The sequence below is a fragment of the Rhipicephalus sanguineus genome, chromosome 11 (assembly GCF_013339695.2).
Source record: "Rhipicephalus sanguineus isolate Rsan-2018 chromosome 11, BIME_Rsan_1.4, whole genome shotgun sequence".
NCBI classification, from domain to species: Eukaryota; Metazoa; Arthropoda; class Arachnida; order Ixodida; family Ixodidae; genus Rhipicephalus; species Rhipicephalus sanguineus.
In genome coordinates, this window is record NC_051186.1 from 104,714,973 (window position 1) to 104,738,573 (window position 23,601).

The window sequence follows — 23,601 nt, forward strand, 5'->3', positions numbered from 1 at the left end:
TAACAACACCTCAGTACTACGAACTTATATCCCGAAATGCGAGGATTCTTAGATTTCAGTGTATCTGTCATGGCAGTCGGAGCTGTAAGGTAGCAGACGACGCAGCGCGAAGAGCGGATGCCCTCCCGCTAAAACCTGAGATGGCACGGGAGGAGAAAGACGCGGGCGGAGAACTTTTTTTTTTTTCCCCTTCGTTGCGGAGGCGACAACGCATCAGGTTTTGTAAAGGCCCAACCGCATGCATAGCACGCGACTTTCGAGCGAAGGCGACTGCGACAAACGGGCTCCGTCGCGCTGCTCGACACGCAGGCAAATTACGAAAAAGAATTACAGAGTAGATGAATGACAACATGCCAAATTTATTATTGTCTAGATAAAGATGCCATAAAAGCGTTTCGGGGCTTCCTTTCTTCGCAATCTTATGTTTAACCGCGGCAGTAGTATCTGCTGTGATCCCATGGGGCGCCCGGAAGCGTACGCTGCCTACGCTACGTCGCACTTTGCAATCTGCGTTATGTTGGGGTTAGTTCACGAGGCGCATCTCGACAACGTTTCCTCTTGCTGTCATAGAACGTCTAAGAAAAGCCGCAGCGCCTCACATCGTTGCTTCGCAGGGAGAAGGGCTACCTCACACGACGACGATGTTGACATTGCAGCAAGCTACCACAAATGCAGCAAGCTACCACCGAAACATCAAAACGAACCGTCGATCATAAATAACGACAAAATACGGCCGCTGCCTCGCTCTCCGCGTGAGATGGGGCTGTAAATAAGGTAGTCTATAACTTGCATTCCTTGAAGTACGCGCCGATTGGAAGCATCACGAGCAAATTGCAAGGGTCAGAGATGGGCGACAAGCGATGTTTTCTGGCTTTCCAGAAACCTGGGATGCTATCGCGGAACGATTCTATTTCAGATTCCAATGCCTTTTGCGCTTGGCCAGTGGTCAGAACGACGGTCCGTCCGCGTTATCAGCGCGATCAGCCAGCCGTGTGAGATCGGAAATAGCATCGTTTCGCGATTGCACCCCTGCGACAAGCGACGGCGATGGATGGCCCTCCACGACAGCAAATCCTGTCGGCCGTCGCTCAAAACTCGCGTGCATGCAGTTGGGCCTTAAAGGATTGCAGCGATGACATGGACGACGATGTCACGGTAGCACCCGAAGATCGCGACGAGTCCGTGTCGGCCACAGATGCGTTGGACTACTTGAGGAAACTCCGCATATTCATAGAAAAAAGCGGAACAGCGACCGAAGTGGCGGATAAAAATGCGGACGGTCTAGAATCGTTCGTGACGCAGAGTTTGTGCTGCACCCGTCAAAAAAACGATCACTGACTATTTCAAATAAACGTGCATTGTCTGACGTTCACGTGTGCATTGTTGTGAGAAATGAGTTCAAGGACGTACCGTTGCAAAGGTGGGACGTTTGCGTTACTGAAATTCTATTGTTATGGTAAATTTTTGGGTTTTCACTATAACGACCTTTCAGAATAACGAACATTTTTCCGCGGTCCCCTGAAGTTCGTTATACCGAGATTTCACTGTAGTTGTCGCAGCTTGAGTGAAAGCCATGTAATTGCTACTTAGGCGATGCTGTTGCCATCATCCCTGTATTACTGTATTCAACAGTGTTTCACTACTGATATGGCTCCTTGCATTGAATGCAGGCAAGATGGTGCACTCCATGGTTGCCCACTTGGATGCAGTGACCAGCCTGGCCATCGACCCCAACGGCCTCTACCTTCTCTCAGGAAGTGAGTACAGTAAAAGCTCGTTAATTCGACACCCGTTATTTCGGAAATTCGGATAATTCGGACGGCTCTATTGGTCCCGGCCAAAGTGCGTGTTAATCTATGGGACCAAACCTTCGTTAATTTGTTCGAATTGGGCTCCACACCACTTAATTCGGACAAATTCTGACGGCTGCCACTACACAAAAGTGTGGTAAAGCAGTGCTGGCACCACTGGAGCGAAACCGAAACCTGAGTGGCATCGCCATCGTCATCAACTAGTGGGGGCGATCGCAGCGTCACCGAACGTCGGCGTCTTCTTTCTTCGCTCCACTGCGCCTCCGACGCCATTTTCCCTTGTGTTGGGTCGGCACCGTCTCTTCTTGCGGAGTTCTCTTCTTTTCCCCGTTGTGACCGTGTTTACATGTGAGGCCCGAGCATGTGGCAGTAGCTGACGATGGCATCGACAAGGTGTCAGCCGAGTCCACCGACAATGACTGCCCGACCTTCGATGCTGTCCTTCCCACAGATGTGACCCTTCGGGACTACATCGCGATTGATGATTGTGTCGCCACGATTGGTCTCCTGCCCGATCAGGAAATTACTAATGATGTCGCGACCTCATCGCACCTCACAGGAAGTCTCGAAGGCAGATTTCAAATATGTCACTACTTTCCATGTAGCTGCTACAGTTGTTGAGTTATGTCATACAAAATGGCAAAATGTTACACTTTTTACGGGAACTCTTTTATGTACTAAACTTTCAGTAAAATCATTGTGTTGAATCTTATTAGACTCTTTGTAGACTGTAGAGTGCCAATATCTATCCAGATATTCCACAGAGATAATGGAACTAATAAAAAAAAATTGTACTCTGTAACTGATTATTTTCAGTCTCCTTTGAAACAGTAACCGAATATTTTCACAAGTAATGCTGATAGACATTGCAATTTCAAGTAGATATTTGCATTCTACATGTCTTGAAGAATACGTGTGTCAAGTTTCGTTACTATACATTAAATATAAGTTTATAAAAGGCTGCCCGCAAAACGTGAAATTGTTGAAAAAAATGAAAATGAGAAAAAGTTTGAAACGTTGGCATTTATCAGAAAAAACACTATTTACATCAAATTGGGCCACAATCCGCATCCACGTGTGCGTGTACGAAAGTGTAGACTCGGGGCAATTGGAATTTTCACAACACAGTTCGAGGAATGCCGAAAGTCTGCGCTTTCCAGCCGCCTCTCGGACGCCGAGCTTCCGTTCGCGGCAAGGGTGGCATGCCAAACCCGCCACAAGTGTCGTGAGCGCGCCGATTTCGCAAAGCATCGTGTTGACAGTAGGAGCACCTACAAGTCTAGGCTCACTCTCAAAGAATCCAATCTTCTTTTGGGATGCACTGATAAATTCCTCAGCAGCGTCAATTTCACAACCACTGTCGCGGGGTTCGGTGTCGGCGTTAGGCCTATCCGATATCGGAGCGTCGGGGGCATCGTCCATCGCTGTCGCTTTGGGAAGCATCCGACGCCGTTTCCCTCAATACTTGTGGCGAGTCCTAAACTTTCGAACATCAGAACTGCGCTTTTTAGGGCTTGCCATGGCACGAAAATACTGAAGAAACGCAGAACAACTCGGTCGCGTCGTTTGAGGCTTCGTTCTTTTGCCGGGGAGATGGGAGGGAGGAGAGGGTGGAGCGCGCCGCCGTCCAATGGCGGCCTCGTGCTGCGTGCCGCAAAATTCAAAACGCTCGACGTACGCGTTGTTTTCTCGTTTTTTCTTTATTCTGCGTGAAGATACGAGACTAACCCCTGGTGTATTGTGGAGAAGACAGCTTTACGCTGCATGCGGGCAGGATTGCAAATGGCGGGCACTGCGGCACCGCGTCATTTTTGCAACAGAAGGACGCAAACTACACCATTTTTTCGCGACTTTTGCGCATTTCTCGCGTCACCGCTTCTCACTCGGAAGCCTTTTTAGATAATTTCTCGTGCGAATTTGAGCTTGATATTTTCAGAAATAAAAGATTATAGTCCAAGGATGACAATACAGCCGAAAAAAAAAAGATTTTTTTCGGAAAACCGCGACTTTTCGACCCGCGTCTCCCCTTAAGAAAAATTGTAATGTCAGCCGGAATCTGCGCGAAAACGCAGACGACGATTACAAAATACTTCAGCAAGTAAAGGTATGCTTCTCCAACTTGATTTTAATGTTTTTCCTGTTCATTCGTTAATTCGGCATTCGGTTAATTCGGACATTTTTTTTGGTCCCGTGAAATCCGAATTAATGAGCTTTTACTGTAGTGCCTTTTCTTCCTGTGGTATGACGGAACTGTTCTTTTCACCCTATTTAGCATCACCATCACGCTTGGAAGTTCGTGTACCGTAGGGACTCGTACAACCAGCTACAGTAGAACATCAGTGATACGAATTCTATGGAGTTGCTTGAAATATTTGCAGCTAGTGTGCTTAGGTTTAGGTTCATGCTGAAGAACTCCGGGGAGTCAGTCAGTCTGGAGTCCCTCACTACGGCACAGCTTACAAACATCCCATGGTTTGGGCACAAGAAAAATCCACGAATTACAAGATCTTGCAGCAATTCAGCCTTCTACCATGTGTCTCAATGCCTGATGCGCTGTTGCCACCACAATATTAAAGTAGTGTGTCTCTCGCATAAGATACTGAAATATCTTTGGGTCATATTTTTAGAGACTGCGTAAGGGCATAAAGTAGTTCCAGACCTTTTGTTTTTCAGATTCTTTTGCTGCCACATATTATCCTCATTTAGCTCGGCTTGCTGAAATTATTTGAGTCGGGAAAAGGTGGAAATGCTTCTGTTAAAGGGAAGCTGAAGCACTTTTTTAAAAAAATTACTTTGGAATGTGTAAGCATAGTTTGATCCTTGCTGAATTCGAAAACCAATGTAAGAGTTCACAGAAGTGAACGCAAATGGCACTTCTTGGCAAAAAAAAAGAGCGGCTGCAGCCGCAGGGTTTTTTGAACTGCTGAGCGAAGGCGGTGACGTCAACTTCGGTGTGCCGCGTCATCGGCACCATCAGCTCTGTAAAAGCATAGCCTTCGCGATCAGTTCCACCAACGCGCGCAGCCAGAATTAGTCACGGAGGCCACGGCTCCGCCAAAGCCACGGTGGTAGAATAAAACAAGTGGCCCATCGAGCGCCGCGAGCGCGTCGCTGTACTGCTCGAGTTGCTCGCGGCCACCACTAGGTTCGCGACGAGTTTTTGGGCCGAAAGTTGCGCATTGCGAGCTCTCACTGGGCTGTAAAAACCGGTTTTTCTAGCTACCTTTGTGGCTTTAAACGGTTGTTTGTGCTTTTACTAGCTTGTAGTGGCTGTCTGCCAGCTTCGACTGCAAAAGTAAGAGCGCCAGGCTTTATGAAGCTTAAAATTTTTTAATGGGCGCGGGTAGTCCCGATATGACTGTCACAGGCTGCCGATTGCAAGAGACGCGCGAATTTTTTTTTTCGAAAGCGTGAAAATTTCTACCAGCGTGTGTACAGAGGGGAAAAAAAAGCATTTGGTTTTCACATTATCGTAGGTATGTCGGAGGACTGTAGCTGGCGGTCTTTCCGTGGAATTGCATTTCTCCACAACTGCAGTCGCTTTTCGTCTTTCGGCGCGGAGAAAAGACAGCTTTTCTTTGCAGGTTTTGTAGCCAGATTTGCAATTTGGAGCGAAGCATTTTCGTACCATGGTGGCCGCCGCATCAGCGGCACAGATTGAGCCACCGTGGTTTCAGCCGTAGTTCCAGCTTGCAAAGTGAGCGGAAACACCGATGCGGTCACGCGCATTGGTTTGACAGAGCGCAGCAAACGTGACGCATCAGAGCGGATCTCAAGCTGTGGGATCACCTAATCACGACCACAGTGATCTGGCCGTGATCATGACTCGAAGGCTGATTGCGACTTTGCGACGCTGGTTGCGTCGCATAGGGACGCTCTTGCTCTTTGGACGCTTGCACCCACGGACGCCTCCGCATTTATCGAAGATGGCCAAGCAGAAAGGAAGAGACGCGGCTGCAACGCTGGTTGCGTTGCATGCTTTCATTAGTGGCGCGTCCGTTCTAAGCAACGGCAACTCTTCAGTGTTGCTGAAGGCCTCTCTGGTGTAATAAATTGTGGGGATCCGAGGCGCGCCCGAAGCCACTGCGCGGGCATTTCGAATCCTTTCCCTCTCCCGTTCTCCCGCGACGGCAAGTGGCGCCATTTTGCGCTACGCGCCGACACTCGTGGTGGCGCTGCGCGCGGTCGGGAGAGCCGCGAAATTCGGCGACTGACGCGCGGGCAGGCCGGGACGAACTTTCTCTCTCCTCGGACGCCGCTGGGTAAGCACGTATTTCCTTCCGGTCCAACGTCCCCTTTGGGAATCGCTGGACTGTAGCCTGCCTGGGTGCCTCGGCATCCTTGCAGGCGTGTTTACCTCAGTGTTAGCTCCGGTTCGTACGCTAAGCCAGAGAGCGGTGCCTAGTGCTCGTGCGCGGTCGTACCACGCTGAGTCGCACTTGCCGGAGGCCCACGCGTACGGAGATTGCCCTAACCCTCGCGACCAGGCCCAGTGGTCATCGCGAGAGTGCGCAGCATAGCCGCGAGGGACCTTTTCCCGAGCGGCGTGTCAAAGCTCGCCATTGCGAGCTGCGACGTGCTCCGCGGAACCCCTTGGTGTATCGTCCGCGTCGGGAAGCCCTTTTGCTTCCCCGTGCCCGGGAGCGGACGTGTACTGTGTGTTTGGGGTGCCGCCGAGAGGCAAATAAAGTGTTTGTGTGTTGTATTTGATCGAACACTGTGTTTATGCCGCGCGGCGCTCAACGCCTTTGCGAGCAGAGCGCGTGCGGAGCGGTGCGCAAAACGTAAGCAGGCGACGGTAGACGCGGCCCTGGGGCTCGCTAAGCCTGAACCCGCGGTAGTCTTCGGCTCCGGTGAGCATCGAGGCTACCACAAAATACACCGCTGATCTCTTTCTCATAAGTTAAAGATGTAAATTGCAGTTTAAATGCTCTCGACGCACACTGGCCACATGCTTTCAAATGCGCTGGAGCGTAGTTATCGGCCCAGAGTATACCTGCTGCCACCTTGCGGAAAAGCGGCGGCAACTCGAGCACCTCCGTGACACGCGCGGCGCATTGGCGGAGCGGCGCGTCGGGCCACCTGCTATTCTACCACCGTGGCCAAAGCTACCGACGATGACGTAGATCCGGTCACGCCCACACTTTTGGTGCGTTCGTGTGCGCGGAGCAAGACGAACTTTTCTTTCGCGTATTTTAAAGCTCCTGCTGCCACAACAGCGAAAAAAATTACGCCATCGTCGACAATAATGTTGGTCCTTGTTAACAACAGTTTTACCGAATTGTAAAACCACTTCAGCATCCCTTTAAGCTCATACTTGACATTTCTGAATGCAGTTCACATAGATAGCGTGCCCACTTGTCGCATGATTTTGTGGTCTATCATTCTTGCATCGTCCTGGCCTCAAAGCGGGTTGCCCAGTGATTACAATCTGCCTTCGCTAGCGGGGTCCTTCGAGCCTCGACCCGGGGGTTTGGAGTCTAGCGGCCTTGCTATTCGGCTTCCCTACAATTCCCTTGCTTTACCTTTTCCTTTTCTTTTTCTTTCTTTTTTTTTCTTCCCCTATTAAACTGTCCTCCGAAATTGGGTAGTACTAGTACAAAAGTGGGTTTGGGTGGGAGCGAGATTGGCCGCTAACAGCTACACCACCAGGCTGCTTGTTCTTCACTCTCGGTCTTGGCGGGAAAAGGAACGTGCCGCAGTGTGCGAAGATTATGAGATCTGAGGGCGCACCCTTTGACGTCACCCATTGCTTTCCTGCAGTGCTGTAACTGCTCCAAGCATCCTCGCCCTGAGTCAGCTCGGTCTGTCAGAGAGAGAAATTTGAGAGGAGGCATTTGCGTTGCAGTGAAGCAGAGCACAGTCTTGAAATGGTGTTGTACATTGAGGATTGTGCGAGGGTATGGTTGCAGGGCGAGCCGTGTTTGTGAACGGTGAATGCAACAACCGTGCAGCATTGCCTAGGAGTAGGGCAGTGGGCATTCAGAAACGGGATATTCCTTGAAGTGATGTACACACTGCGAGTATCAAGGTTCTGTGTGTGAAACCACATTGAACCTGCTTCTCTTCAACTCTGTAAGGCCATGACAGACTACGACAGTGAGCAGCGTGTGTGTACGTGGAGCTTCAAGGGCGGATGAAGGGGAGTCTAGAAAGACCACACTGTAGCTGGTCCTGCACTATAAGCGGTTACGTTGTAAGTGGTCTATAGGCGATGCGCAAAGCGCCGTCGACGCCATCTGCCGCCACGGCTCGGAAGCGCTCACGGGTCCCGGCGAGCAGTGTTCCCGTGAGCGTCTACGCGAGTGCACGGATGGATGTGTTTTCGACGTGATTTAACGACTTTGTCGGGCCTCAGCGATGTGGAAAAATAACTGCTGCGTTGTCGGCTGCTCAAACACACACAAAAAATCGCAGGAACGCACTTCTACGGGTTTCCGGTGCTATTTCATGAGCGAGAGCGGCGGCGGCGGTGGATTGCGGCTGTACGACGTAGAAGCTAAGCAATCGCGCTTTGTTTACGGCAGTGTTAGAATGATTACCGTGTTTTTATTTCTCCATTTATGTCGCTACGTATTCAGCGAACGCTACTACGTTTACACTTGGTCGCCTCGCCTGCATTGTAGACGCTACAATGCACATGAGGTTGTTATTAGTGATAAGATGTGATGCCTAGGCTCTCTTGAAAAACGAATGGCGCGAAGCGTAATGCCAGAGAATGTGGGGAAGGTGACGGCTCCTTTACAAAAGCGCCATGGAATCACACGTGTGCTGGACGAAATCGGCTGCATTCTACCTATTGATGGCACTGGAATGCGATCATCGGTGCAGAATGTTCGCTGTGCGCTTCTGCACCGATGATGACAAGTGTATCGTTTATTTTTTCACAAGTTTATCGTGCTGGTTTCAAAGTTTTACCAATGCTGACCCTTAATAATATCTGGGGTTTAACGTCCCAAAACCACGATATGATTATGAGAGACCCCGTAGGGGAGGGCTCCGGAAATTTCAACCACCTAGGGTTCTTTAACGTGCACCTAAAGCTAAGTACACGGGCCTCAAACATTTTCGCCTCCATCGAAAATGCAGCCGCCGCGGCCGGGATTCGATCCCGCGACCTTCGGGTCAGCAGTCGAGCGCCATAACCACTAGACCACCGTGGCGAGGCCAACGCTGACCCTTCGCGTGGCCGCACCTGTGGAATCTATACGCCGGTGCGACAGCGCTCCCTCAAAATATGCTATATAAACACATGGCACGTAAACGAAGCTACTGTGTCGAGAAAAAATCACAGCATATCCACGGAGTGAATGATGATGAGTGGGCGAAGCTGCGGAGGTTCATCGGTAAACCGTGAATCTTCCGTGAATTCTGCCCAGTACATCATCACCGACGTGAGATCGGGCGCATTTATACTAAAGGTTCGATGAGTTATGACGACTTGCAGCTCCCTTTAATTTTACATGTACGCTGTGAATTTTCATTGTTTAGAAAACCATTGCTTTAGAAAACATCTGGCGTCTTTCGTTAAGCAGCTGGCGTCTTTTCGTTTTGCTTTAGAAACATCTGGCGTTCTTCCGTTTTGCTTTTACAAAACATCTGGCGTCTTTCGTTGGTTTATTTCATCAATCAACGGCGTTTGAACAAAATTTTTGTTTAATCACGCACAGGAGAAATCTCACCAGGCACTACCTTGGAGGTAAAGAATGGCTGCTAATGGGAATGAGAGACAGAAGAAGTCGGCTTTTAGCTACCGCTGCGAATTTTTTATTGTTCAACAACGCACAGGAAAAATCTCCCACCGGCACCACCTTGGAGGTCAAATCGTAAGACTGGTTACGCACTACGACTACGACTACGAGGGACGAACGGGTGCCGCCTTAAGGAGCTTCGCCCCTAAAAACGCTGGTTCACGCGTCAACGCATGCAGGCATTATTGATCGCGACGTTATAACGAAGGCGGTGTACTTACGATGGGCTCCACTTCGTAGGGAAGCTTGTTGACGCTTGTCTGTGGCAAACACTTGGCGCGTATGGTGACGTACATTGTCGTCCCACACAGCTTTGACATCGGACACGTCCACTATTATAAAGTTCGGCTCCTTTGCGCACACTATCGCCGCAAAAGTAATTATCTGGGACGCGCACAAGCGGCAAATCGCACGCGCGCAAATGAAGTGTCTGCTACGCGACCCACCAGCGGTTCCAACGGCCGCCGCTACGCGGCTTTCAGTGGCGCCCCTATAGGCGCTGCGGATCGCGGATACTGTAATCTGAAAACCGGCGGCTTTGCGTCATGTCTGCAGCTACTGTTGGATAGCCTTTACTTTGCACAGCGATGGGAAACCTGCGGGAATTGCACCAATCTGCGCCAACTGGAAATTACTGCACCACACTGCTCCAAAAACGATCTTTTTTGCCTAATTTGAGACATTGCTGCACCACAACCTGGTTTTGGAGCCGAAACTAATGTTTCGCGGACAGCGCACTGCATGAGCGGAAGTAAGTCGTGGTCGCCATCCCTTACATTTGCACTGCTGCATTTGTTAATGGCGCCATTAGCGCCCCAGCCTTTGTGACAGCCGACGCAATCCAATTCAATATCAGTTGCAACGCCGCAACACCGCAGTGTTAGCTTTCTGCAAGCGATTCGCACTCCTCGATGCTCTAGCGGTCCTGGCAGCAAATGGAGGCACGTTTGGGTTGTTGCCTAATAAAAGCGTGCATTATGGTTACAACAGCGCTACGCTTGCTGTGCTCAGCTCAAAGTTCAAAATGGCAGCAAAAGAGCCACGCGTGCTTCCACTGAAATGCATTATTGAATAGGCATTCATTCACTGTCATTATTATCCCTCGTCAGGCGAATAAACACACTGAATGAAGCCGTGAAAATGGCGGGAGGGCGGGGGGGGGGGTGCGCTTGCGTGGTTATTGGCGGATATTTCAAATCTCCAGAAAAAGGGAGGGGGGCACTTGCTCAGGATCTTACGGTAAACTAAAGGTAAATTTTCTTCCTCTGTGTGTTTCATGAAGAGCCCGTGCCTGCTCCAAACACAGGGGTAGCTGCTCCAAAAGCACATTTTGCCTGCTCCAATGGCTGCTACATAATGCTGGAAGGCATTCCCACCACTGTTTGCATGATGGACCTTTTTATCATGGGCGTCGGCAGGGGTGTGCAAAGGGGCACTTGCCCTCCTCAAGCCACACCAGCACTTGCCCCCACCCAAGCTACACCAGCGCTCCCCTCCTTCGCCAACCATGATACAACATGGGTTTGCACTGCCCAAGACCAAATCCTGCCGACGCCCATGGTTTTTATAACTTTAAAGTTGGCTATCTTCTAAGGATAGTTAACTTTTATGTAGGCAGGTTAGCTAGGTTAACTGACTTTTGCAATACAGTGGAACCTCGTTAATGCGTACCTGCCAGGAACGCCGCATAACTACGCACTAAACGGTAATATGCATTAACCACCAAGTAAAAAGTTGCATCTCCTTGCATACGCCATTGCCGCCAGCAAAGAAATAAATACAGTGCCACAGCAAATATTGCCTAAAGTACCCACTGCAAAGCGTTTTCTTTCTTTTTGCTCAAGTGGAGAAAATATTCTGGTACTCTAGCACGACTGTGCCGATGGTGTGCAGTGGCTACGCCAAGGAGCGTTTCAGAACTATTGCATGGTCCGGCATACGCAGTGTCCGACATAGCGACAGAACGGGCAGTGTGGACTTTCTGCGTATATGTGTGTGCGTCTGTACCGCGGTCTGCTACTAAACGCAAACTGGCACAGTTCCAGTGAAACGCAGTACGGCTGCATGGAGCCGATCGCCTCCCAGATTGAGGTCAGCCGCCTTCCACCTGGCGAACAATCGCTGCTTTTTTCGCCATCACTGTCTTCTAGTTGCCGCGTTTCTTCATTAGTATTGACGGTGCAGATGGAACAGGAGCCGTCTGAGCCATTTCAGTAGATCAGGCCTCGCACGCCAAGCAACAAATAGGAGAGTGAGACGCAGATCAGGCCTAGCCACAGAAAGAACTGACAGCGCAAATCCTCAAACGGCAAAAGGGAACGATGTCTGGCTAGTTCGTGCTGCAGCGCTCGTGGTGTAGTTCTCTCTTTTTCTGTCACTCTGTGTCGTATGCAAGTTCACTCTCAAACTCCACACCCAGCTGACTCTGAGCGTGGCTTGGCTTGGCCTGCGGTTTCGCCGTGGTATCCATTCAGTGGATATTGGACCAGCTAAAGCCAAAAGGCGACCATTACATGTAGCCAACAAACATAGCTTTCGAGATTGGCAATTGTAATTTCTGCGTGGACTTTTGCACTGGCATGACCTCCAGTCATAGCCAGTGCAAACCTTCAGTGCTGGTGCAACCTTTCGGTGCTAGGTAGTGCTGGTAGCCTAGCAGAAATATTGTAAACATCGCTGTCATGAGAGTCAATGTCACGCTCGATCAGCCAGCCGGAGTTCAAAAAGAAACGAACGCTGCACTCTGGGGCATTAGACTTTTCCGTCTCGCGATTACATAACTTCAATAGGATGAGCGGCGGTGCTGCGAAGGTGTCCGAATAAACAAGGACGTCCGAATTTTCAGCGTCCGAATAAATGGTCAGCGACAGTATTGCGTTTTTGGCATGCAAGACCCCAGAACTTAACAAAGCCAATTGCAGCCCGCTGCCATGTAACCACTTGACACAGCCCTCTGTTTTCTTCTTCTTTACTCACACAGGCCACGACTGCTCGATCCGGCTGTGGAACCTGGACAACAAGACGTGCGTGCAAGAGATCACCTCGCATCGCAAGAAGTTCGACGAGTCCATCTTCGACGTGGCCTTCCACCCGTCGAAGCCGTACATTGCCAGCGCCGGAGCGGATGCCCTCGCCAAGGTCTTCGTCTGAGGAGGAAACCGGCAGCAGCCGAGGTGTGTCGTACGAAGAAAGGAAGAACAAGAAGAGGAGCAGACCGATCCTTCTCTCTCTCCGCACACCATCTCTTGCACACACGCGTGCCTCTCCGCCCCTCGGTCCTGCCACCACGCATACCGTGCTGGCGTTACGTCGCCCCCACGTCGTTGTCGGCGAGTGTCGGGCAAAGGAAGAGCTAGGGAGCTGGACACATTGTCGGCCATCAAGCCTTTGTGCACTCCTCACGATGCGGGAAAGAGGGGGAGTGTGCCACCCTCGATGCGTGTGCGTGCGTGTTTCAGCCGCCTAACCTAACTTATTGAACCACCGCCACCGCCGGCTCCAAGGGAGGTTTCGGGAAGGGGGAAAGGAACATTAAAGAACTCTCACTGCGTACTGTACATTTCCTTTATTTCCTTGTGTTTCCGCCTGATCTTTCTTTTTTTATTACTTTTCCGTGAGTGTCGTTCATTGTCGTGTCCTGTCCCCCGACCGTCACCTCCCTTCGGCGCATTTGTTGCGCATCGCCGCATCTCTCGGAGGACGGCGGGAGAGAGAAAGAGGGGGGGGGGGGGCGTTGTGCGCGCGTCACCGAGTCAACGACGGAGCCACAATCAACGGCTGAAGGAAGAAGGGACGAAGGCTTTCGGCAGGGGGTTTGCGTCGCCCCGCCGCTGCGCCCCGTCTGCCCGAACACTACAGACTCTAAACCGTTCTTCTCACTCGTTTCTTTTCCCCACCTGTCTGCCCACACTCCGGTCTCTCGCGTGTGGATAGCGAATCCTAGGGAAACGTGTATGTGCGGGAAAGAAAATCTCAAACTCTGTTGTGCCGAGCTTTGTGAGGTGACCTTCCCGGGAAGTGGCCGCGCCGTCGCCGCCACCGTAACTAACGCTGCTAGTGCCGGAGTAGCTCTGTTCTGTGTGTTGTTGCTGGAGCGTTGAAACCAACATGGCCTCTCTGTCGTCCCAGTGAATGTTAAAGAAAAACTTCCGTGCAGACGGGCCGTAGTAAGAGCGAGGAATCGCCCGTCTTGCCACCCTGTGTGCTGCCACACACTACACCTTTCTCTTTTTTTCTTCTGGTATTTTTGATGAGCGCATGGTTGCATATGTGTGTATTCTGTTACAAGCTCAGTTTCTTTTGCCCGGTTTCGTACTGTTTTTCCAGTGTGCATGTGCAGTCATCTGCATGCATGCGTGTGAGTGTTCGCCAGTCCTTTCATCAGTTCCTCGTGCGGTTCCTCGACGGGCTTGCGCACAGTCCTTTAGCCTTTGGAACCACGAATGAAAAGGCGAGGAGGTTCGGTAGTTGGCCGCAGCTAGTTTTCAACAAAAAAAGTTGCCAGTGTTGCCCCCTTTCCTTCAAGCGCAAAACCGTTTTCGTCCGGACGGAAACTTTCCACGGCAACAGCGGGAGATAGTTCCCCTGACCGTAGACTTGTATAGGACTCTTAGTGCTAGACGCGTGGCAAAAGATGCGAAAGCTTTCGATGGCACCGTCACCGAAAACGAGCATGGCAGTCGGGAGGCTGGTTTTAACTCGCCGAAAGAGAAATAAGCCAAGACAAATGCACCTGTGCTGCTGTTCTTTTCTTTTTATGCCTGCCACTGTGAACTGTATTGAAGAGACGTGAATGGCGGCTGTAACGCAGACGTAGCCTTTTGATGCACAGCATGTGTTAAGTGTGGTGTCCCGGCTGTGTGAGCGTATTCTGTGTACAGAAGAAAAAAAAAATGGGTGTGCTGAGAGTTCCGCTGTGGAGGTAGTACCCTCCGTGGGCGTTTTTCTTTCGCTGTCACCGAGCTGCAGTGTATACGGGCTTTTTGTTAAAAGGCACCGTCGGTCCTATCGGCAGACCGCACGCTGTTGCAGTCTGCGTCAATAACATGACGCGTCAGAGACGTCTAGGGGAGGACTACAAAGTTGTACATTGCTTTTTTTTTTGTCATCGGGAGGCTCTGTGAATTTCGCTGTCGGCTGCGAAAGTGAAGTGCGAGTTGGTGGATGCGAAATTTAATATCTCTCCTTCCCCACCCACCTGCCCTACCTTCCTTGGTAGTTTTTTGTATTGTTCCTACCACCTGTGCATGTTTAGACTCGCTAATTTTTCACAGTCCTTTCGGGTGTACTAAATTGTCCAGGAAGAGAGTTGTGTCACAGTCCAGCTTGCTTAAATATCTTTTTCATTACTGATATTTGCCAGCCAGTGGAATTGAGGTTAGAAGGGGTCAAAGTGAAGTACGTGGCAGCCTCCGTGCATTGCCTTTTGTAGGCCCAGAAAGGACTCTTGGATCCCGCCACCATTTCTACTTACCTGCATAAAACGGGCAGCTTGAAGAGCAGTTTCCCACTGCTTGTCAAATTTATCTCGCTACGACGAGGGTATGCCAGAAAAAGGCACGTTTCGCCGTATCTTGGCCTCTGTGCTTGCTTTTTTTTTTCCTGCAAACTATTTATTAATACGTGACCCTTATTTTTATAACTGATTTTACTTGTGACAGTTGGCGCTTGTTTTCTCATTGTTCTTTCCTTCCTCTTACTAACACTGTGGAGTTTAAAAGTCAGGGCCCCCGAATCACCCCTATCAGTTGTACCGAATGTCGCATACATATGGCTTACAAACAGCCGTTCTGGCCAAACCACTCTCTCTTTCCAGGCTCAAATGTTGCACAGAGGTGAAATTCCACGGTGTATTTGGTCATCGTAGGTATCTGGCATAGCATTCGCACCTCGTTCTAAATTGGTCATTAGATCTGCGTGCCATCTGTGGTATTGGAGGACAGCAAGCGTTGGTCGAAACCTTGGCACAATGTTGCATTGTAACCCCTAGCACCATGCAAAATTTTTGGCATAACTCTTAGTGCCTGAGAAGGTTAATCTCTCATTTTTGCTCCATGAAGCTGTCAAGTGTGGTATTAATGAATCCACCACGAAATGCTGCCTCGGTGTGACATTTGAGCCCAATCGAAGTCGGCGGCCTAGCCGGCGAGTTGTTCGGGCGTTATGTATGCGCCGCTGGGTTACACTGTGGACCAGCGTCTCGTGTGAATGCTGCGCCATGACTCTTAAAGGAGGACTGCTTAAAAGAAAGACGTGACGAGAGGTCAGAAGGAGGAATGCCTGCAATGACTGTGGAGACCTGTGTAATTTTTCTTTTCCAGCATTGTAACATGTACAGAACTGTATGTAGTCATTTACGAATGTTTATTATTAGTAGAAAATAAGCAATTTACCATTTTCTTTCTTGTTTTACGGTTTGCCTGCCTTTAACCTTTTTGTTCTTGAAGTGTACTTGTGTGCGTGTGTGTGTGGTCTTACTGGCGGATCGCTGCCATGTTACAACTGAGTCGAATATGTGCAGATTTCTTTTCTTCCCTCTCTCCCCAAGGACGCTGCTACTCTTGGTAGTGCATTCGAAGACCTTTCTGTTTATTGATTGTTGTTCATCTTTGTTTGGCTTAGGGCCAATTAGCATGGCCATCAAATGCTCCATCATATTACCATCATAGTTGCTGCCGTCGTGAGACTGTTCCAACACCAGTTTCTTCTGAATAATAGAACGTCAATGACATTGGTCTATTCCCTTAACATTGCCGACAAACTGTCTTTTGAAGAAAACGCAGCCATTAAAGCACCGTGTAATATCGGACGTTTATTCTACTATGGGCGATGTGACGGAGCGTTTGACAGCTCTGCGATTCCGGGCTAACAAGCGTGAAGCGAGCAGTTTCAACGAGTCTGTTCAAGTAGGCAGGCTGTATCATCACTGCTGCTTCTAATTGCCTCTCATGTGAGTTTCCGAATATTGAAACGTCTCGAGGTGCGACTTGCAAGGTAATGCAATGGGCACTTGTTTTTAAGCCTTCGACGCCACATTGGCTCAATGTTTTCACCGGACGACGACAGTGCAGCGAAGAGCTTGTGGAACAGCTTCATTACTATGCAATGGCAACAAGAAAAAAAAAGCTTGTTGAAAGTGTGTGGCAGTCTTGTTCACTCGCTGTTCACAGCTCTCAATTGTCCTTGGTTCTGGTGTAATCGAGATGCGTATTGACGTTTAAGTTAAAAAGACAATGGTGCTGGCTTAATGTAAAGATTTTTTTTATGTCTGGCAGGCTTTAATTTGACACTGCAGATGTGGGTGTTGTGAAATGCAGTCTCGCTTTTAATGTTTGGTACGGAAAATTTTTCTCCGTGATTTACAGCATTTCTAGGACTCTGCTTTGAGTGCAGCGTCCTTGGACCATATATGTTTGCCGGTAGCAAATGGAGAGCTTCCTTCGTTTGTGTACATCTTCTATGTTACCGAGTTTATGTGCAGAGGATTTAAATAAAGCAAATACAAAAACTAGGTTTTCAAAGTTGCAATGGGAACGTGGGAAAAAGCATGGCGATGCGAGACAATGAAGAAGCCGGAAGATTGCTTTTCGTGTCTTTGTTTCATTTAGTCTTTTGCGCTGTTTTTCCGGCTTGGACGACGAGACTGGGAAGAAGTTTATTTCGATAAAAATGGTGAATAAAGATTTGTGAGTGATCGAGTGGTCTGGTGCGTGCTTTCTTCGCACCTGCAAAATCCAGGCAAGTCCTCTCGCTTGTAACTATACTGTGCTCTCACATTGGGAAGCTAAATTGTTTGTCTATGAGCAATGAACACCATTCTGTGTGTGTGCTACACGATGGCCATGGTGCCACAATAAATGTGTACCAGCTGGCCCAAACTTTAACCTAAATGGTCAAAATACGCAGACCCCTGTACTCCAGTGCGTTCCCAAACAATCTGTCACCTTTGAACACTAAATGTCTTGAAACTATAGCATAACGTTAACTACTTAGCCTGTGTTGTAAGTTTGCGAGTGAAAAAAATCTTAAACTTGGAAGCTTAAACTTAGCCCAAATGCGTACGCTACTGCAATTGTGTTCCAAGCGTTCGAGCTGCCCTATAATCTCAAAACAAGCTGGCTGGTGTGTAAGCATGGTACCGATTCTCACTGCAATGTGCTTATTGCAGAATATATTGCCATGCATCTAGTTCAAAGAGCCAAAACTATTTAGTTTCGCTGCAGAAATGGTAGAGCCTAATCGGAGTTTTTGAAGTATTCCTGGCTGTAGGCCAATGTTGCATACCTTGCTCGGTCGATCCAGCATAGGTGTGAATAGTTGGTTGTGTGCAGCTGAAATTTTAGTGACTAGCTGTGTTGCATGTGCAGGGTGCTACTAGCTTCTCAACACGAGGAAGTAACAATGAAGAAAGTATTTAAAGGGACACTGAAGCAAAACAACTAATTGGTTTATATTGATAAATTATTTTTGAAAATCCCACTGTTTCACCTTTATGCACTTATTAATAGAGCAGAGGATGACTGTGAAAGTTTCATTTTGAAATTTCGCATCAAAGTCTGTGCCATGAATGTCAGTGTGACGACATGGATTTCAAGCTTTTTTGGCTAGGTTGGCTCAACAGAATTTCCTGAAACTTGTTACGTTAATGGCCCACTTAGACAAAAATGCAATTCATTTTTACCAATTAAAAACTACATAGGCCTTGGTAGATGCCATTGAAATCTACGTCACAGCGACTGGTGCAGGAACTTCAAGGCAACGTCGCCACCCGTATTTTCTCGCGCATCTTCTCACAGCAAGAGTTGTGCTTTTGGTATTGTAAAGGCATTTCAGTTGGCAATTGATAGAGCAACTTCTCACTTATCAAGAATCTTCTCTCAGCAAGAGTTGTGCTTTAGGTATTGTAAAGGCATTTCAGTTGGCAATTGATAGAGCAACTTATCACTGATCAAGAATCTTCTCTCAGCAAGAGTTGTGCTTTTGGTATTGTAAAGGCATTTCAGTTGGCAGGCAATTGATAGAGCAACTTCTCACTTATCAAGAATCTTCTCACAGCAAGAGTTGTGCTTTGGGTATTGTAAAGGCATTTCAGTTGGCAATTGATGGAGCAACTTCTCACTTATCAAGAATCTTCTCTCAGCAAGAGTTGTGCTTTTGGTATTGTAAAGGCATTTCAGTTCGCAATTGACGGAGCAACTTCTCACAAGAATTCTCTCTCAGCAAGAGTTGTGCTTTTGGTATTGTAAAGGCATTTCAGTTGGCAATTGATAGAGCAACTTCTCACTTATCAAGAATCTTCTCTCAGCAAGAGTTGTGCTTTTGGTATTGTAAAGGCATTTCAGGCGGCAATTGATGGAGCAACTTCTCACTTATCAAGAATATTCTCACAGCAAGAGTTGTGCTTTTGGTATTGTAAAGGCATTTCAGTTGGCAATTGATAGAGCAACTTCTCACTTATCAAGAATCTTCTCTCAGCAAGAGTTGTGCTTTTGGTATTGTAAAGGCATTTCAGGCGGCAATTGATGGAGCAACTTCTCACTTATCAAGAATATTCTCACAGCAAGAGTTGTGCTTTTGGTATTGTAAAGGCATTTCATTTGTCAATTGATGGAGCAACTTCTCACTTATCAAGAATCTTCTCACAGCAAGAGTTGTGCTTTTGGTATTGTAAAGGCATTTGAGTTGGCAATTGATAGAGCAACTTCTCACTTATCAAGAATCTTCTCTCAGCAAGAGTTGTGCTTTTGGTATTGTAAAGGCATTTCAGTTGGCAAATTATAGAGCAACTTCTCACTTATCAAGAACCTTCTCTCGGCAAGAGTTCTGCTTTTGGTATTGTAAAGGCATTTCAGTTGGCAATTGATAGAGCAACTTCTCACTTATCAAGAATCTTCTCTCAGCAAGAGTTGTGCTTTTGGTATTGTAAAGGCATTTCAGGCGGCAATTGATGGAGCAACTTCTCACTTATCAAGAATCTTCTCACAGCAAGAGTTGTGCTTTTGGTATTGTAAAGGCATTTGAGTTGGCAATTGATAGAGCAACTTCTCACTTATCAAGAATCTTCTCTCAGCAAGAGTTGTGCTTTTGGTATTGTAAAGGCATTTCAGTTGGCAAATTATAGAGCAACTTCTCACTTATCAAGAACCTTCTCTCGGCAAGAGTTCTGCTTTTGGTATTGTAAAGGCATTTCAGTTCGCAATTGACGGAGCAACTTCTCACAAGAATTCTCTCTCAGCAAGAGTTGTGCTTTTGGTATTGTAAAGGCATTTCAGTTGGCAATTGATAGAGCAACTTCTCACTTATCAAGAATATTCTCACAGCAAGAGTTGTGCTTTTGGTATTGTAAAAGCATTTCATTTGTCAATTGATGGAGCAACTTCTCACTTATCAAGAATCCTCTCACAGCAAGAGTTGTGCTTTGGGTATTGTAAAGGCATTTCAGTTGGCAATTGATGGAGCAACTTCTCACTTATCAAGAATGTTCTCACAGCAAGAGTTGTGCTTTTGGTATTGTAAAGGCATTTGAGTTGGCAATTGATAGAGCAACTTCTCACTTATCAAGAATCTTCTCTCAGCAAGAGTTGTGCTTTTGGTATTGTAAAGGCATTTCAGTTGGCAAATTATAGAGCAACTTCTCACTTATCAAGAACCTTCTCTCGGCAAGAGTTGTGCTTTTGGTATTGTAAAGGCATTTCAGTTCGCAATTGACGGAGCAACTTCTCACAAGAATTCTCTCTCAGCAAGAGTTGTGCTTTTGGTATTGTAAAGGCATTTGAGTTGGCAATTGATAGAGCAACTTCTCACTTATCAAGAATCTTCTCTCAGCAAGAGTTGTGCTTTTGGTATTGTAAAGGCATTTCAGGCGGCAATTGATGGAGCAACTTCTCACTTATCAAGAATATTCTCACAGCAAGAGTTGTGCTTTTGGTATTGTAAAGGCATTTCATTTGTCAATTGATGGAGCAACTTCTCACTTATCAAGAATCTTCTCACAGCAAGAGTTGTGCTTTGGGTATTGTAAAGGCATTTCAGTTGGCAATTGATGGAGCAACTTCTCACTTATCAAGAATGTTCTCACAGCAAGAGTTGTGCTTTTGGTATTGTAAAGGCATTTGAGTTGGCAATCGATAGAGCAAATTCTCACTTATCAAGAACCTTCTCTCAGCAAGAGTTGAGCTTTTGGTATTGTAAAGGCATTTCAGTTGGCAAATTATAGAGCAACTTTTCACTTATCAAGAGTGTTCTCACAGCAAGAGTTCTGCTTTTGGTATTGTAAAGGCATTTCAGTGGCAATCGATAGAGCAACTTCTCACTTATCAAGAATCTTCTCTCAGCAAGAGTTGTGCTTTTGGTATTGTAAAGGCATTTCAGTGGCAATCGATAGAGCAACTTCTCACTTATCAAGAACCTTCTCTCGGCAAGAGTTGTGCTTTTGGTATTGTAAAGACATTTCAGTTCACAATTGACGGAGCAACTTCTCACAAGAATTCTCTCTCAGCAAGAATTGTGCTTTGGGTATTGTGAAGGCATTTCAGTTGGCAATTGATGGAGCAACTTCTCACTTATCAAGAATCTTCTCTCAGCAAGAGTTGTGCTTTTGGTATTGTAAAGGCATTTCAGTGGCAATCGATAGAGCAACTTCTCACTTATCAAGAACCTTCTCTCGGCAAGAGTTGTGCTTTTGGTATTGTAAAGACATTTCAGTTCGCAATTGACGGAGCAACTTCTCACAAGAATTCTCTCTCAGCAAGAATTGTGCTTTGGGTATTGTGAAGGCATTTCAGTTGGCAATTGATGGAGCAACTTCTCACTTATCAAGAATCTTCTCTCAGCAAGAGTTGTGCTTTTGGTATTGTAAAGGCATTTCAGTGGCAATCGATAGAGCAACTTCTCACTTATCAAGAACCTTCTCTCGGCAAGAGTTGTGCTTTTGGTATTGTAAAGACATTTCAGTTCGCAATTGACGGAGCAACTTCTCACAAGAATTCTCTCTCAGCAAGAATTGTGCTTTGGGTATTGTGAAGGCATTTCAGTTGGCAATTGATGGAGCAACTCCTCACTTATCAAGAATCTTCTCTATGCAAGAGTTGTGCTTTTGGTATTGTAAAGACATTTCAGTTCGCAATTGACGGAGCAACTTCTCACAAGAATTCTCTCTCAGCAAGAATTGTGCTTTGGGTATTGTGAAGGCATTTCAGTTGGCAATTGATGGAGCAACTTCTCACTTATCAAGAATCTTCTCTATGCAAGAGTTGTGCTTTTGGTATTGTAAAGGCATTTCAGTGGCAATCGATAGAGCAACTTCTCACTTATCAAGAACCTTCTCTCGGCAAGAGTTGTGCTTTTGGTATTGTAAAGACATTTCAGTTCGCAATTGACGGAGCAACTTCTCACAAGAATTCTCTCTCAGCAAGAATTGTGCTTTGGGTATTGTGAAGGCATTTCAGTTGGCAATTGATGGAGCAACTTCTCACTTATCAAGAATCTTCTCTCAGCAAGAGTTGTGCTTTTGGTATTGTAAAGGCATTTCAGTGGCAATCGATAGAGCAACTTCTCACTTATCAAGAACCTTCTCTCGGCAAGAGTTGTGCTTTTGGTATTGTAAAGACATTTCAGTTCGCAATTGACGGAGCAACTTCTCACAAGAATTCTCTCTCAGCAAGAATTGTGCTTTGGGTATTGTGAAGGCATTTCAGTTGGCAATTGATGGAGCAACTTCTCACTTATCAAGAATCTTCTCTCAGCAAGAGTTGTGCTTTTGGTATTGTAAAGGCATTTCAGTGGCAATCGATAGAGCAACTTCTCACTTATCAAGAACCTTCTCTCGGCAAGAGTTGTGCTTTTGGTATTGTAAAGACATTTCAGTTCGCAATTGACGGAGCAACTTCTCACAAGAATTCTCTCTCAGCAAGAATTGTGCTTTGGGTATTGTGAAGGCATTTCAGTTGGCAATTGATGGAGCAACTTCTCACTTATCAAGAATCTTCTCTATGCAAGAGTTGTGCTTTTGGTATAATAGTTGGCAATTGATGGAGCTAAGAGTGAGGATTAAAACAAAAGTTAAGATTAAATCGTATTGAGGTTGTAACACATTTACAGGAGGAGTGTTAAGTTTTGCAATCAAATGGTACATACATACTTCGAAGAGAACAGCCTTCAAACAGTGACGTGTAAATTTGAAAACCTTTTAAGTATAGAAGCTACATAGTGTGTTGAACAAAAAAATTATTGTTTACGAAGGCACACAAATAATGGCAGAACTGTGGGTTGTGAGACGAAAAGACTAGGTGCTAACTAGCTGCTTGTACCACTTCACTGTGCACCAATTAAACAATCCTTGTACAACACCCTCTTGCAGGCTCATTTATGTACATTACTTGATTTAATCAATGCCATTAACATGACGTAAAATAGACAAAAGTTGTATATAAGAGAAAACTTTCATCATTAAAAACATTGGAATGAAATATAAAGGAAATGACAGCGAATTATATCATGCACCAATCATGATGCTAGTAGTGGAACAAAAAAACAGCACACCACCACTTACTTGAGCGGAGTGTTTTGCTTGTTGAAAAAGCAAAGTGTAAGTGCCACACCATTTCAAAGAAATCTAATCATGGCGAGGTTGTTCAAATAACAAACCATTTTCCTTAACTCGAGACAACAAATGCAGAGGGTGCCCGAGGGGGTACATTCTTATTAAATAGGAACTAAGCTTTGGTGAATATTTGAATGACTATTATCATATTTGATATTCTCTTCAGCTTGAATTTTAGAATAAGTTTTTAAGCATTTGAAAAAAAACACTAATATACCATTTTTCCTGCGTACCATCCTCCTGAAAAGGCGGCGTCACGGTAGCAAGACTTGCGCTGCCGTGAAGCCACACCTGAAAGCCCGCCAGTAGAATTAATTTTTAAAGAAGTATTGGAGCAAATTATATGAGCGAAGTGCGGTAAATTTTACATATTTAACCGCATATGACGTGCACCCCAATTTATGGCATACCACAAATAGGAAAAAAATGTGTGCATAGC

The 23,601-nt window shown here is 46.9% G+C and overlaps 2 protein-coding genes across 6 annotated transcripts in view; one reads left to right on the top strand and one right to left on the bottom strand.

Annotated features, from left to right (window-relative positions):
- Positions 1–17,262, top strand: part of LOC119373237 (striatin-3) — a 121,632-nt gene extending 104,370 nt beyond the window's left edge. For all 5 annotated transcript variants that reach the window (XM_049410784.1, XM_037643246.2, XM_049410786.1 and 2 more), the window contains 2 exons: positions 1,671–1,757; positions 12,543–17,262. In XM_049410784.1, coding sequence (XP_049266741.1) covers positions 1,671–1,757; positions 12,543–12,712 — 257 coding nt within the window. In that variant the 3' untranslated portion in view covers positions 12,713–17,262. The remainder of the gene's footprint in view (positions 1–1,670; positions 1,758–12,542) is intronic.
- The window catches only part of LOC119374527 (JNK1/MAPK8-associated membrane protein), a 329,511-nt gene that overhangs the window by 268,403 nt on the left and 37,507 nt on the right, over positions 1–23,601 (bottom strand). The window lies entirely within an intron of this gene.